Genomic DNA, 12,848 nt, shown 5'->3' on the forward strand with positions numbered 1-12,848 from the left:
TTGGCGTCGCGACGGCACGTACCTCGGCAAATGGCGCCCCCTATTCTCGGTCGATACAGAAATTTAAGCAACAAAAACTAAAAAAATTACTTTTTTTTCTTATAAATTTCATCAACAAAATTTTAAAAATCTCTAATTATTCAAAAGTATTTTTTCAAAAATTATTTGCATTGCATTAATTTTTTTTATTCCTGTACATTTTTGCCAAAATATTTACCAAGGTCAAATAATAAAATATTTGTTACATTTTTAAAGAATATGTTAATTAGTTGATAATTAAAATTAATAAATAGTAATTGAGTTTTTTTATGTCATTGACCGCGCGCGTATTTAATTTGCAGATTCAAATAAAAAAGAAAAAAAAATTAATATTAATGTTAAATATATGTGTATTTGTTTGTCAATAATTACTTGCTAAATATATATACATATATGAATATGTATAAAAAAGAAAAAAAAATATAAGGGACCACAAAAACAAGTTTTGCCAGACAGTAAATTATATAACTATTTTTAGTTGTATAAGTTTCGATATAAATATTGATGTTTTTAGTTAACGTTAAAAATAAAGCATGACATCAATGTGAACTGATAAAAACAAACTAATATTGATAGATAAACTGCGTCTATTTGTTTTGATTAACAAGTAGAAAAAAAAACATTATACGGAAAATAAAAAAAAAAAAAATGAGAATTGCATGTAAAACAAAAGTTTTTAAAATTGTTTTATCAAATTATTGGTATCGATAACCTTTTTATATAAAGAACAAGCGTATAATGATATTAAGATTAATACAAGGTTGAATTTTTCGAGTAGTTAAATTGTCAAGATGGTGATAGTCATTCCGCGAGACATATTTTGTCCATTTATCGTTAATTGCATTGACTGAACACAATCTTTATTTAAATTCGATGGTTATTTAAATACTCGGCGTACTTGATGCCACATCTCATTCGACTGTTGTTTGTTGGGATGTGAAGATCCTTTTAAGAATTATATTTTATTTTTAAAATTTAAAAGCTTCTTAATATGAATACGCGTGAGTAGTCTACTGTTAAGTAATCAAATGAATTTTATTTTAATAATTTGTGGAAATTTTATTTTAGAATTTATATTCTGTGCCGTAATAATGGCGCTGAGTGTCACTAAATCGTGCACTGCTTGTACGCAGTTTGATGGACCGGCTTTGAAAGCTGTCTCTAATGGTGCTAATCAATTTTCTACAAGTTTTTATAAAGTAAGGGTAGTAATTAGTATTGTTAGTTGAAGGAATTTAATCATAATGAATGATTTGGAAATTTTCCAGGCTTTGGCAGATAGTGAGTCAGGTAATTTTATTTGTTCGCCAGTAAGTGTTAATGTAGTTCTGTCTATGGTAAGTTTTGGAGCTCAGGGTGATACCGAACATCAATTGAAGTCAGTATTGAATTTACCATGTGATAACAGTCTTACCAAACGAGGTTATCAAGAACTCATTGATTCACTAAATGTAAGTTTTTTATTGCGGGAGGAACTAATGGATACTTTGCAAAATTTTGAATCAACGGGTAGGGCAATGAGGCAAAATGAGACCAAACTTTTTTTGACATGATTAGTATCTCATTTTGCCTCAGGTTCCCCTAAATTTAGTTAATTTTTTGAAAATATGTAAATGTGATTAAAATTTTGAAACCAAAATTTAAAATTTTTGTCTCAATTTTTAGAAATAAACACAAGAAATAGAATAAAATTAGCATCTAAAAAAAAGAATGCAATTATTCTTTTAAAAAGTTATATAAATTTTTCAAATATTGTTGGCGCCATCATCTTTCCCGCTCTTAGTTACAAATCTATAGAATTTGTAAATTCTAATGCATTAATTTCAAACTGTGTTGCAGAATGTAAAAGGAGCTGAATTAGAATTAGCTAATAGAATTTTTGCACCAATTGATTATGAATTGAAGCCTGAATTTAAAGACTTAACTAAAACGTGCTTCAGGTCAGAAACACAAAATGTCGATTTTAAAAAATCTGAAGAAGCTGCCAAGACAATAAATGATTGGTGTGCCAGCAAAACAAAAAATCATATAACTGAGCTTTTTAAGCCTGGTAATTATCAAATTTTTTTATCATTATCAATTTTTAAATTACCAATTAAACTAAAAAATTTTGATTATTAAATACAGATGATATTCGGGATTCGACATTAGTTTTAGTTAACGCAGTTTACTTCAAAGGTAAATGGGCTAATAAATTTGATTCTGCGTTGACAAAACCCGCGCCATTTTATACTGACGAAAAAACATCAACAGATGTACAAATGATGCATAGACACGGTCAATTTTATTGGGGCTTCATTTCTGAAGTCAATGCCAGATTCATTGAGCTTCCTTACGAAGTAAACACTCAGCAATTAATTATTTGCTTCATCTATTTAAAAAAAAATAATGAGCTATGATTCAAAAATGTTTTTTCTAGAGCAAAGATTTTAACGAAGCAATTAGTATGTTTATAATTCTTCCAAATGAAATAAACGGACTACTAAATGTTGAAAGCAATCTTAACAAAATTGATTTTTCACGACTACGAGGATACAAAGGCAGTGTTGATCTTTATTTGCCTAAATTTAAAATTGAAAGTAAATTTGATCTAAAAGAAATTTTGGAAAAGGTTTTTATCAAAATTTTTACATAAGTCATGTATATTTGTCATTACTTATGAGTAATATCTATAATTATTCTTATTTCAAGTTGGGAATTTCTGAAATATTTAAAGACTCGGCAAATTTCTCTGGTATCAGTGACAAAGTTAACATGAAAGTCAGTAAAATTGTTCAAAAAGCGTTTATCGAAGTTAATGAAGAGGGCAGTGAAGCAGCTGCAGTCACAGGTATCAATAATTTGATTTATATTCTGTTCAACTAAATCACTATATTACGTTTGATTACTTCTCAAAATTTTGATAAAGTTTTCAAATTTTTTTGAACACCAGACGAAAATTTCTACAGGTTTTTTTTAAAATGAAACAATTGGCGTAAATATTTTTGTGCCATAGTGAATTTTTGAAAGTCTCAAACAATAATAAGAAATTTTTGAAAATACTCTAGGGATTCTTATGGGTGAATCTGCACGACCGGCTCCACCACCGCCACCTCCGGAGCTATTTGTTGTCGACAGACCTTTTATTTATTCAATTGTTGACCGAAATAGTGATATTATACTATTTCAAGGACACATATATATTCCAGTTTGAAGTATAAAAAGAATTATTTTTTATGCATGTCGATTTATCAAATCATAAAATGAATAATCGATATCATTAATCGACATCATTTTTATTTAGTTGATAAAGTTTGTCAAGATTTTTTTTTAAATTCATTTTCAATTCCGTTACAGAAATAATGAAAAGCGTGGAATTTTTTAATCTTCAATAACAAAGTAATTAAAGACATATTTTTATAGCTTCATAATTGCCGTCTGTTAAATCAATTAATCACAATACGTATTAGCTTGTTATTGTTTTTGATTCTTCATATGTCATCAGAATGCGATTTATCACTTGGGAACTTTTAATTAAATAAATAGATTAATTTAACCTGTGGGTATTGAAGAAAAAACTTTGGTCTATTGTCAATAATTAAATTATATGTTAATTATTCCATTACAAGTGGTCTCATTACAGGCAATTAAGCAGTATCATTACCGCCCAATTTCATAATGAATGGATCTTTCATTGCCAGAATAGAATCAAAAGTCAATGAAATAAAATTTTTTTAAGCGCAAATTATTAATCCTACTAGGGCCCAATACAATTAACACCAATGGCAAACACATGAGTCATAATATATCCAAAAACGCAGTGTACAAAATCATTAATGAATTTGACTGTTCTATGATTTCAGGTACTGGATTTGTAACTTTGTCATTACCGCCACAATTTGTTGTTGACAGACCATTTCTGTGTATGATTACGAAGACTAAAACTCAAACCCAAATTTTTAAGGCCCGTGTGATCAATCCTAATTTTGGAACAATTAAATAAATTATTTATGTCTATTGTTATTAATTTTTAATTCTCAGGTTAATCGTCGAATATTTTTGTAAAGTTTTAAATATTCTTTATGTACAATAAATTTAATAAATTTTTGGTTTTTTTCAAATTCGTATTCTAAGAGTTGAGGTTGATGTTAAAAAATTTATTTTACTACCAAATCTAGGAATCATTAAAATTGATAATCATTTTTTTTTGTATTATTCATACAAGGATCAATACTGTGCGTATAAGGAAAAATTATATCTTTAGATTGAGTAATACTCGTACATATTAAAGTATGTAAATATATATATTAGTTGAGTCAAGAAATTTTGAATATTAATGATTAGAGAATATTTGGTAAAAAGAATTGAGATCAGAGTTTTGAATTTATATATGGATAATTGGTAATTTTAAAAAAGTTATGAGCAATTTTCGTTGTTTCTATTAAAGTTTGAGAACAGAAGTAAATAATAATCCAAATCTATTGAGCAGCGGATTTTCATTGCCTTTTTATTTCTTAAAAATCAAATTTATTGTAAAATATACATCTATACTGTCAATTTGCGGAGTATGTGGGTTAAATCCGGAGTGGATGATTTGTTATTTATTTTATCTCTTCGGAGTAAAATTTACTCCGTGGGGGAGTTTATTTTAGTATTAAAACTCCGAATCAGAGTAGAAGCGAATTGAAATATAATCGCCATCACTCCACTAAAAAAAAAAAAAAAGAGAACTTCCTATTTACATGGTATGCAGAGTGATTTTTTTCGATTTTTTACAGCGTAGTTTCATCGAAAAGGAAAATTTGAAAGTCAGTAAAAGTTTTCAAATCTTCCAGTGATTTAGACGATTTTTGAACCGTAAGTCAAAATTATAAATCGAATAATACAATCATCAACTTTAATTTTAGAACCGTTAGTATTAAATTGATAAATCTGTTACAATTAATTGCAATCTTGTTTATTTCGTAAATTTCGTTGTTGTCTTACCGCGTGTTATTACGCAATTTTGTTATTCAATAACAAAGTAATTAGAAAAAAAAAAAATAATTAATAATTTTGAAATCACCACGTCGACTGACTGATCGATTGATTTCTATACTTGGTTATTTTCCGCTCAATTACATTTAAAATTCAAAATTACTATAAATGATTATGTCAGAAATAATGAATTTAAATTGAGTAAACGATACTAGTACTAACGTTGTGTAAGAAAAATAAAATTTATTTTTTCATTCCATCCAACTTTTAGTCAATTGAAATTTTCCTCATTTCGATTTCGCTGATTCAATACTAAATGAATCATTACGTAACATAAGTAGATACATACTCGAACACGAAATTTCATATTAATTTTTTAGTTTTTATTCATGAATTCAAACTAATAATTTTTTTTGAACTTAGTTATATTATTTTGATAACAAAAAAGTATATTAACCCTTTACCGGTTGACCTTAAGTCCCTACTCTCAATTTGAATCGTACGTCTTCGTCTTAGAGTGAGAGAGAACTAGCCTGTTTAGAAAAGAAGGGGCAGAAAAAATAGTAGAAGGGGGCGCATGCATGCACCACTACGATTAAACCGTTACTTACACCGCCTTAACAACGATCTTTGATTGGCACTACCCCCGCAGAGCTCACACCGATACATTTCGAAACAGACTTTCGGAAGGGTTAAATATGATTCAATTATACTAGATTAACCAATCCAATTTATGAAAAATATTCTCATTTGCATGTAATTAAATATTGGCTCCAAATAAAAAGACATGAAAAACCTTTTTAGAAACTTCTTATAGGTTATTGGCACCATGAAAATTCTCAAAAGTAAAGGGCTTATTGAAGAAAAGTAAAGATGAGAATAATGCACCTCAAAAGGGTGCGCTCGCGCGCGAATTTTGACTTCGTAGTGTTAGTAACCACTGATCTGATTCTAAACTTGGAAATTTCGCAATGAAAAAAAAATGATCCAATCACAGGCGTCCATTTAAGAAATGATTCAAGTGGGAGAAAAATTTGGCTCCTTATTGCGAAACTGAATCATGAGACCAACGGATGGCACAACCGAAAAATTGCCTGCGGCAAACTAACGACTCATATATAAACGACACATTTGGGATGTTAAATCAAATCAGTCTTGCAATTCAAAGTTGTGAATTGTCTCCAGCTGATACCGAAATCGAAAAATCTACAATGAAGATCTGTAAGTATACTTTAGAATATCTAATTTTGATTATCATGATACAAATTTATAGTGCATGTACAATTTAAACCCATTTACAGGTCTAGTGTTCAGTGCCATATTGGCATTGAGTATAACTGAGTCCTTAACAGGTTATGTTGGACCGACTCAACCAAATGAATCTGGTCAATCCGCTGCTCGTGAACTCGGTTTAGCTTACAGTGAATATTTCTACAAATATTTCAAAGTAAAAACACATGACTTTATAATTGTTCATATATTACATGTAATTTTTTTCTAAAACTATTAATGTATCGAAATTTATAGGCATTTTTTGACGGAAACTTACGTAATTTTGTCTATTTGCCATTTGGTGCATTTCAAGCAATAAACACGCCACGTTATGGCGCCAAAGGAAATACTGCTCAGCAATTCGACTCAGTTTTCCCATTGCCGTTAGACGAAAATGTCAAGAACCTAGGTTACCAGTATAATACTGCGTACTTGAACGTAATAATAATAATCTACATGATGTTTTATACCCAAACTATAAAGAGCATAAATTTTCTAATACTTGAATATTATTATGATCTAATAGCGTCCAAATGCAGAGCCTAACTTCACTTTCCATAGTACATATTTCACAAGCAACGGCAACTATTTGCAATCCAAAGCTCAGGAAGACTTAAGTAAATATTATGGATTAGAAATAAAAAATCAAAACTTCAATGATCCTCAACAAAATGCTCAGATAGTTAATCAACTGGCTTCCTTTTACACAAATGGCGTCATCACTGAATTCGCATCAGCTGGCAAGTTGCTTATTTATCAAAATTACTAAAAATGACGAATACTTGATCAATTAATAATAAATCAAAGAATCGATTATAATTCTTCTTCTTTTTGACGATTGCAGATCGATTCAAATCTTTCTCAGCCGAATTAGTAAATTTCTTCAACTTTGATGGAAAATGGGTTCATAAATTCAACCCAGAGTCGCCTAAACCATTCTATTATAATGAAAATTCATCAACAAATGTTCCAGTGTTTACTCTAAGAGACAATTTCAAGTATGGTACAATCTCTCAGTACAATGCAAGATATTTTAAACTTCCCGTCCAGGTATTTGAAAAGTGTTAAAACTTTTACATTAAACGATTAAATAATAACTAATTTTCAATATCTTGTTCCTCAACAACAACAGAATCCAAATGATGCCTCTTTAGGCTGGACAATAGTTTTCTCCAATGAGACAAAAGGACTTGTAGAAGTAGTGAATAACTTGAAAACAATAAACTTTTCCCAATTGAATGAATCTTATGGCCCAGCGACTGTTACTTTACCGCAATTCACTTTTTCATTCGAATATGATGCAAAAACGACTTTCCAAAAGGTTGTCAATAAAGCTTTGATTTCAATCATTTTGCGTAATGGATATTTTCGTCTATAATTTAATAAATTATTTTGTTATTTTCATTTCAGACCGGATTATACTATCCATTTGGATTTGCTGCTGACTTTTCTGACTTCGCCCAGAGTCGATTAAGAATCAGATATGCGACTCAGAAATCATATCTCAGTTTCAATGAACATGGAAGTCAAGCAGCTTCCGTTTTTGGTAATTTAAAAAAAGTTTCAATTTGTTGCTTTACAAACTTTAATATCAATCGTTCGATAAAATATATAATCTTGTTTTAACACGAGAAAGTAAGAAATAACCAAAAAGAAATGAAACATTACTAAACTGTCATATGCAATAAAATAATTTCTACCAATTAATTGTGAAATTATCGTCAACTGAGATGAAGAATTGAAATTTTCATTTTTATTACAGGACTGAATTTCGAAAGAACACCAACAGAATCCGAAACTGAACCATCACAACCTGGAGATTCATTCGCACAGCCTGCATATGAACCAATACCACCCACAGTTGCAGCACACTACCCGTATGATGACAATGTATCGGCATCAGTTCCAGTTTTCAATGTTAACAGACCATTCCTGGCATTGTACGGAAATTCCAAAAATATCTTCTTCATCTCTGTTGTTAATAAGCTATAAAATAGCAGCAATTGAATGATTTCCACTTATTATAACTGACATATGCTCAATACGGATTCACGTATTAATTAATGACATGGCTTGATTTAATTTCTTCTTTTAATCATTGTACGTTAAAGATGTACTCATCTATCACTTGACATCTTCAATTGTACATTTAACCAATAAACTTTTATGCAGCAAAATAATGATTGTTTGAATACTTTACTACTTCTAATGTAATTATTAGAAATCAAATTTGAAAAGTTTTTATTGTTCTTTTTTCAATACAATTCTTTTGTCTATCAGAGATCAAGATTGAATAATTATTCAATGACCAGGCCTAGTATTTTTTGTTTAAGATTCTCTAATAAACAAAAAAACCGTTCGCAAAGAGAACGCGGCTTGATACATAATTTTATAATTTAGCAGTTTTGATTTTTTCAAAAGCATAACATACAGGGTAGTAGTACCATTTGTGGCCATAAAGAAAAAACTTCCATTGTAACAGAAATGTCTTCGCTGTAATTTAAAAAAATTAATTGTGAAACTGTGTCTTTTACAAATTAATTTATGTAAATTTATCAAGTGTCCAAAACTGGCCCCAAAGTGGCCAAAAACGGCACCTCTACACTACAAAATTTCCATTCAGTATGCAACAAGAATAATACAATTTGTGTTCATTTGAAAGTAATGTCGGAAAAAGGACGACTTTTCTTAAGAAAGCGCTGATAGAAAATAACGAAAAAAACAAAGTTACTAAATTCAGAAGTAATCTAATGAATTCCTTAAAATTTGAACGGTTCAATCACCATATTATCACTGTCGTTAAGCAGCTTTTTCGCGAATGAATAATGAATTTTTCATAGCTTTCAATAATCAAAGTCATATTAGGTAGCACCTATGAAAGAAAGAAACTAATAAAGTCGATAGTACAGAGAGTACAAACTGTTTTTATTACTAGTAATTAAAATTTCATTTAAATACGACAGCGCTGCCAATACCATTTATCGCGCTAATAAAATATTTTTATTTGCAATTGTAAGAAAAATACTAAACGGACAAAAAGATCACTGTAATAACAATATTTTTTTCCGTGTGAAGCTCAACTGTTTAATTGACGCGTAGTCATTCCAAAGGCCATTATGGCTTAGATACTTTGTAGATAACTTGATTAATCTTTGCTATTTATTAACAGAAATTTATTTATTTATTATGCATTATCGTGTTGTTTTGTTTTCATTCTCATAAGTTGCTTACTTTATCTCTGTATTTAATTCAAGAAATTTTTGAGTTAGAATAAAAAATAGATATTTAGGTCAACATGAATCAAAACATGACCTGATGTTGAACTTAAAACGAAAAAAAATATACTTATCAATAGTCGTGAATGGATAAGACACTTACATAAACGATTACAATGAAAAGAAGCTTTACTTCATTAGTTAGCGAAACGGTTTAGTTCATTAACAACGGTATTGAATTTTAAAGGAATCAAAATGATCATAAGTAAGTAATTTGAGAGAAGCATAAAAATCGTTCATTATAAAATGAACGGGGATTGATAAAAGTAATCAAAAATTTAATTTGTTTCAGAGCTTCTATTCAGTGGTATAATAGTGGCATTGAGTGTCGCCGAATCTTTGTCAGATTGTGTTCAATCTGATGAACCAGCTCTGAAAGCCGTTTCTACGGCTGCTAATAAATTTTCTAATAATTTTTACAAAGTAAGAGCATTAAGAAATTAATTATCAAACTATTCTAAATGGCTGTGACTTTATAGACTTATTTCAGGCTGTAGCAGATAGTGAATCAGGTAATTTTATTTGTTCACCAGTTAGTGTAGATATCGTACTATCTATGACCAATTTTGGCGCCCGTGGTAATACTCAAAAACAATTAGAGTCATCTTTAAGTTTACCCTGTGACCAGACTGTTGCCAAACAGGGATTTCAACAACTTATTAATTCATTTAATGTAAGGCTGAAATATCAATTTTTTTATTGGTACGATCTGATTATTATCATGAACTTGTTTTAAATTATGCGGCAGGATGTAAAAGGGGCTGAACTGAAGCTAGCGAATAAAGTTTTTACTGCGAGCAACTCTAAATTACAATCTGATTTTCAAGAAATAACGAAGACGTACTTCGGATCTGAATCACAGAGCGTTGATTTTACAAATACTGAAGCAGCTGCTGCCACTATCAATAATTGGTGTGCAGAAAAAACGAATAATCGAATAACTGAACTATTCAAACCTAGTATGTTCAAAATTTATTGAATCCTATAAATTTTCAATTCATTAATAACGATTTGAATGAGGACGTTTTATTTGCCAATTGCAGATGATGTTGAGGGTTTCTTATTGGTGCTAGTTAACGCAGTTTACTTCAAAGGAAAATGGGCAGACCAATTTAATCCAAAATTGACCAGGTCTTCACCTTTCCAGATTGATGAAAATACAACCAAGGATGTGCAAATGATGTACAAAATGGCAGATTACAACTGGGGACATCTCGATACTCTAAAAGCGAAATACATTGAACTTCCATACGAGGTTGTTATTTATTAACTCTCGACATCTAAAATTTATCTTTGAGTACTTGGTAACTTTGTTATTTAACAGAGCAAGGACGATAGTGAAGCTATAAGCATGTTTATCATTCTCCCTGATCGACATACTAAACTTCGTGATGTTGAAAATAATATCCACAACATAAATTTTGCCGAACTTGAAGGACCCAAGAGAGAGGTTGCTTTACATTTGCCTAAATTTAAAATCGAAAGCAAACTTGATCTAAAACCAATTCTAAGTAATGTAAATGTCAAAAATATATTTGAAACTATTACTTTCAATCCTTTTTATTGCGATTTTTTGATTGCTCTTTAATTTAAAGATGGGCATTACCGAGATATTTGGAGACACTGCTGATCTTTCCGGTATTATGGAGGATACGCCATTAAAAGTGAGCAAAGTTATTCAGAAAGCATTTATAGAAGTCAATGAAGAGGGTACTGAAGCCGCTGCTGTTACAGGTAATTTGAAATTAAGTTTAATTGAAAAAATCAACTATAATGAGATTCCAACCCTGAGTCTTGATCGTTTAGAAATTTTTAATTTTGGTAACACATGAAATAAGAAATCTCGATGCAAGAAATTTTGAAATTGAATAGTATAAAATAATAATCAATTAAATTACAGGTATGAAAATTGTTGCACCATCAATGCCACCCGAAATCGAAATTAACAGACCATTTATTGCAATAATAGTATCTAAAACTTCGGGAACGCATCTTTTTAGTGCACGAATTACCGATCCAGCTTTGGCTTAACCTAAAAATAGAAATAACTCAATAATTGACTCGATCATGAATTAAAAATAACCTTTTTTGAGCAGTAGCTTAAATTATTGAGATTCTTTTTCAATTTTAGGAACGGGTTTCGTTTTTATGTCTATGCCTCCACCATTCGACGTCGATAGACCGTTTTTATGTTCAATTGTGAAGAAAAGTACTGGAACTCAATTATTTAATGCTCGTGTGATGGATCCCATCGCCAGTTAATTTTTATTTTTGTAACTTTACCTAAAGACGGAAAAGTAATCGAATAGTTTTGTTCTGACCAATTGAAAAAATGTATGATGCAATAAATAAATAAATTTATGATTGAAATTTCATAATACTAATAAAATAAAAAACTGATTTTCTTTTACCTCATTTCGATTTCTTTGCAAACTCTTTTATTTCGTAAATTTCGTTGTTGTCTTACCGTGTGTTCTTACGCAATTTTGTTATTCAATAACAAAGTAATTAGAAACAAAAAAAAATTAATAATTTTGAATTGACCACGTTGTCTAACTGATCGATTGATTTCTAAACTTGGTTATTTTCCGCTTAATTAAATTTACAATTCAAAACTACTATAAATGAATATGTCAGAAATAATGAATTTAAATTAAAGAAACGATACTAATACTAATGCTATGTAAGAATAATAACATCTATATTTTCATTCCGTTCAACTTCAAGTCAATTGAGATTTTCCTCATTTCGATTTCGCTGATCCAATACTCAATGAATTATTACGTAGTATAAGTACTTATATACTCAACCACGAAATTTCATATTAATTTTTGAGTTTTTATTCATGAATACAAACGAATAATTTTTTTTTGAACTTAGTAAGATTATTTTGATAACATAAAAGTATATTAACCCTTTCCCGGTTGACCTTGAGTCCCTACTCTCAATTTGAATCGTACGTCTTCGTCTTAAAGTAAGAGAGAGCTAGTCTGTTTAGAGGAGAAGGGGCAGAAAAAATAGTAAAAGGGGGCGCATACGTGCACTACTACGATTAAACCGTTACTCACACAGCCTCAACAACGAACTTTGTTTGGTGCTACCCCCGTAGAGCTCACACCGATATATTTCGAAACAGACTTTCGGGAAAGGGTTAAATATGATTCAATTATACTAGATTAACCAATCCAATTTATGAAAAATATTCTCATTTGCATGTAATTAAATATTGGCTCCAAATAAAAAGACATGAAAAACCTTTTTAGAAACTTCTCATAGGCTATTGGCACCATGAAAATTCTCAAAAGT

The 12,848-nt window shown here is 29.9% G+C and overlaps 1 protein-coding gene and 2 long non-coding RNA genes across 3 annotated transcripts; all 3 read left to right on the plus strand.

Moving 5' to 3' along the window:
* Positions 1–825: 825 nt before the first annotated feature.
* LOC130663225 (uncharacterized) lies at positions 826–11,634 on the plus strand. Its single transcript, XM_057462345.1, has 21 exons — positions 826–1,040; positions 1,108–1,238; positions 1,308–1,490; positions 1,879–2,089; positions 2,167–2,378; positions 2,459–2,650; positions 2,731–2,869; positions 3,087–3,230; positions 3,882–3,941; positions 6,297–6,481; positions 6,523–6,705; positions 7,678–7,813; positions 8,030–8,184; positions 9,684–9,747; positions 9,835–9,965; positions 10,033–10,215; positions 10,291–10,501; positions 10,586–10,797; positions 10,867–11,058; positions 11,138–11,276; positions 11,443–11,634. Exons 1-21 carry the CDS (start codon positions 1,031–1,033, stop codon positions 11,571–11,573), a joined length of 3,204 nt encoding a protein of 1,067 aa, XP_057318328.1. The 5' UTR covers positions 826–1,030; the 3' UTR covers positions 11,574–11,634.
* LOC130664096 (uncharacterized) lies at positions 6,311–6,982 on the plus strand. Its single transcript, XR_008989297.1, has 3 exons — positions 6,311–6,442; positions 6,523–6,705; positions 6,794–6,982. It is a non-coding gene; the product is annotated as an uncharacterized LOC130664096 (long non-coding RNA).
* Positions 7,114–8,434, plus strand: LOC130664095 (uncharacterized). Its single transcript, XR_008989296.1, has 3 exons — positions 7,114–7,588; positions 7,678–7,813; positions 8,030–8,434. It is a non-coding gene; the product is annotated as an uncharacterized LOC130664095 (long non-coding RNA).
* Positions 11,635–12,848: the final 1,214 nt, after the last annotated feature.

Source organism: Microplitis mediator, chromosome 2 (assembly GCF_029852145.1).
Source record: "Microplitis mediator isolate UGA2020A chromosome 2, iyMicMedi2.1, whole genome shotgun sequence".
Lineage (NCBI taxonomy): Eukaryota > Metazoa > Arthropoda > Insecta > Hymenoptera > Braconidae > Microplitis > Microplitis mediator.

What these genes read in the sequence shown, in the direction of transcription:
- LOC130663225 (XM_057462345.1), top strand. An exon ending in AACTGAGCTTTTTAAGCCTG is followed by an intron (nt 2,090 to 2,166) that starts GTAATTATCAAA and finishes TATTAAATACAG; the next exon opens with ATGATATTCGGGATTCGACA. An exon ending in TCATTGAGCTTCCTTACGAA is followed by an intron (nt 2,379 to 2,458) that starts GTAAACACTCAG and finishes TGTTTTTTCTAG; the next exon opens with AGCAAAGATTTTAACGAAGC.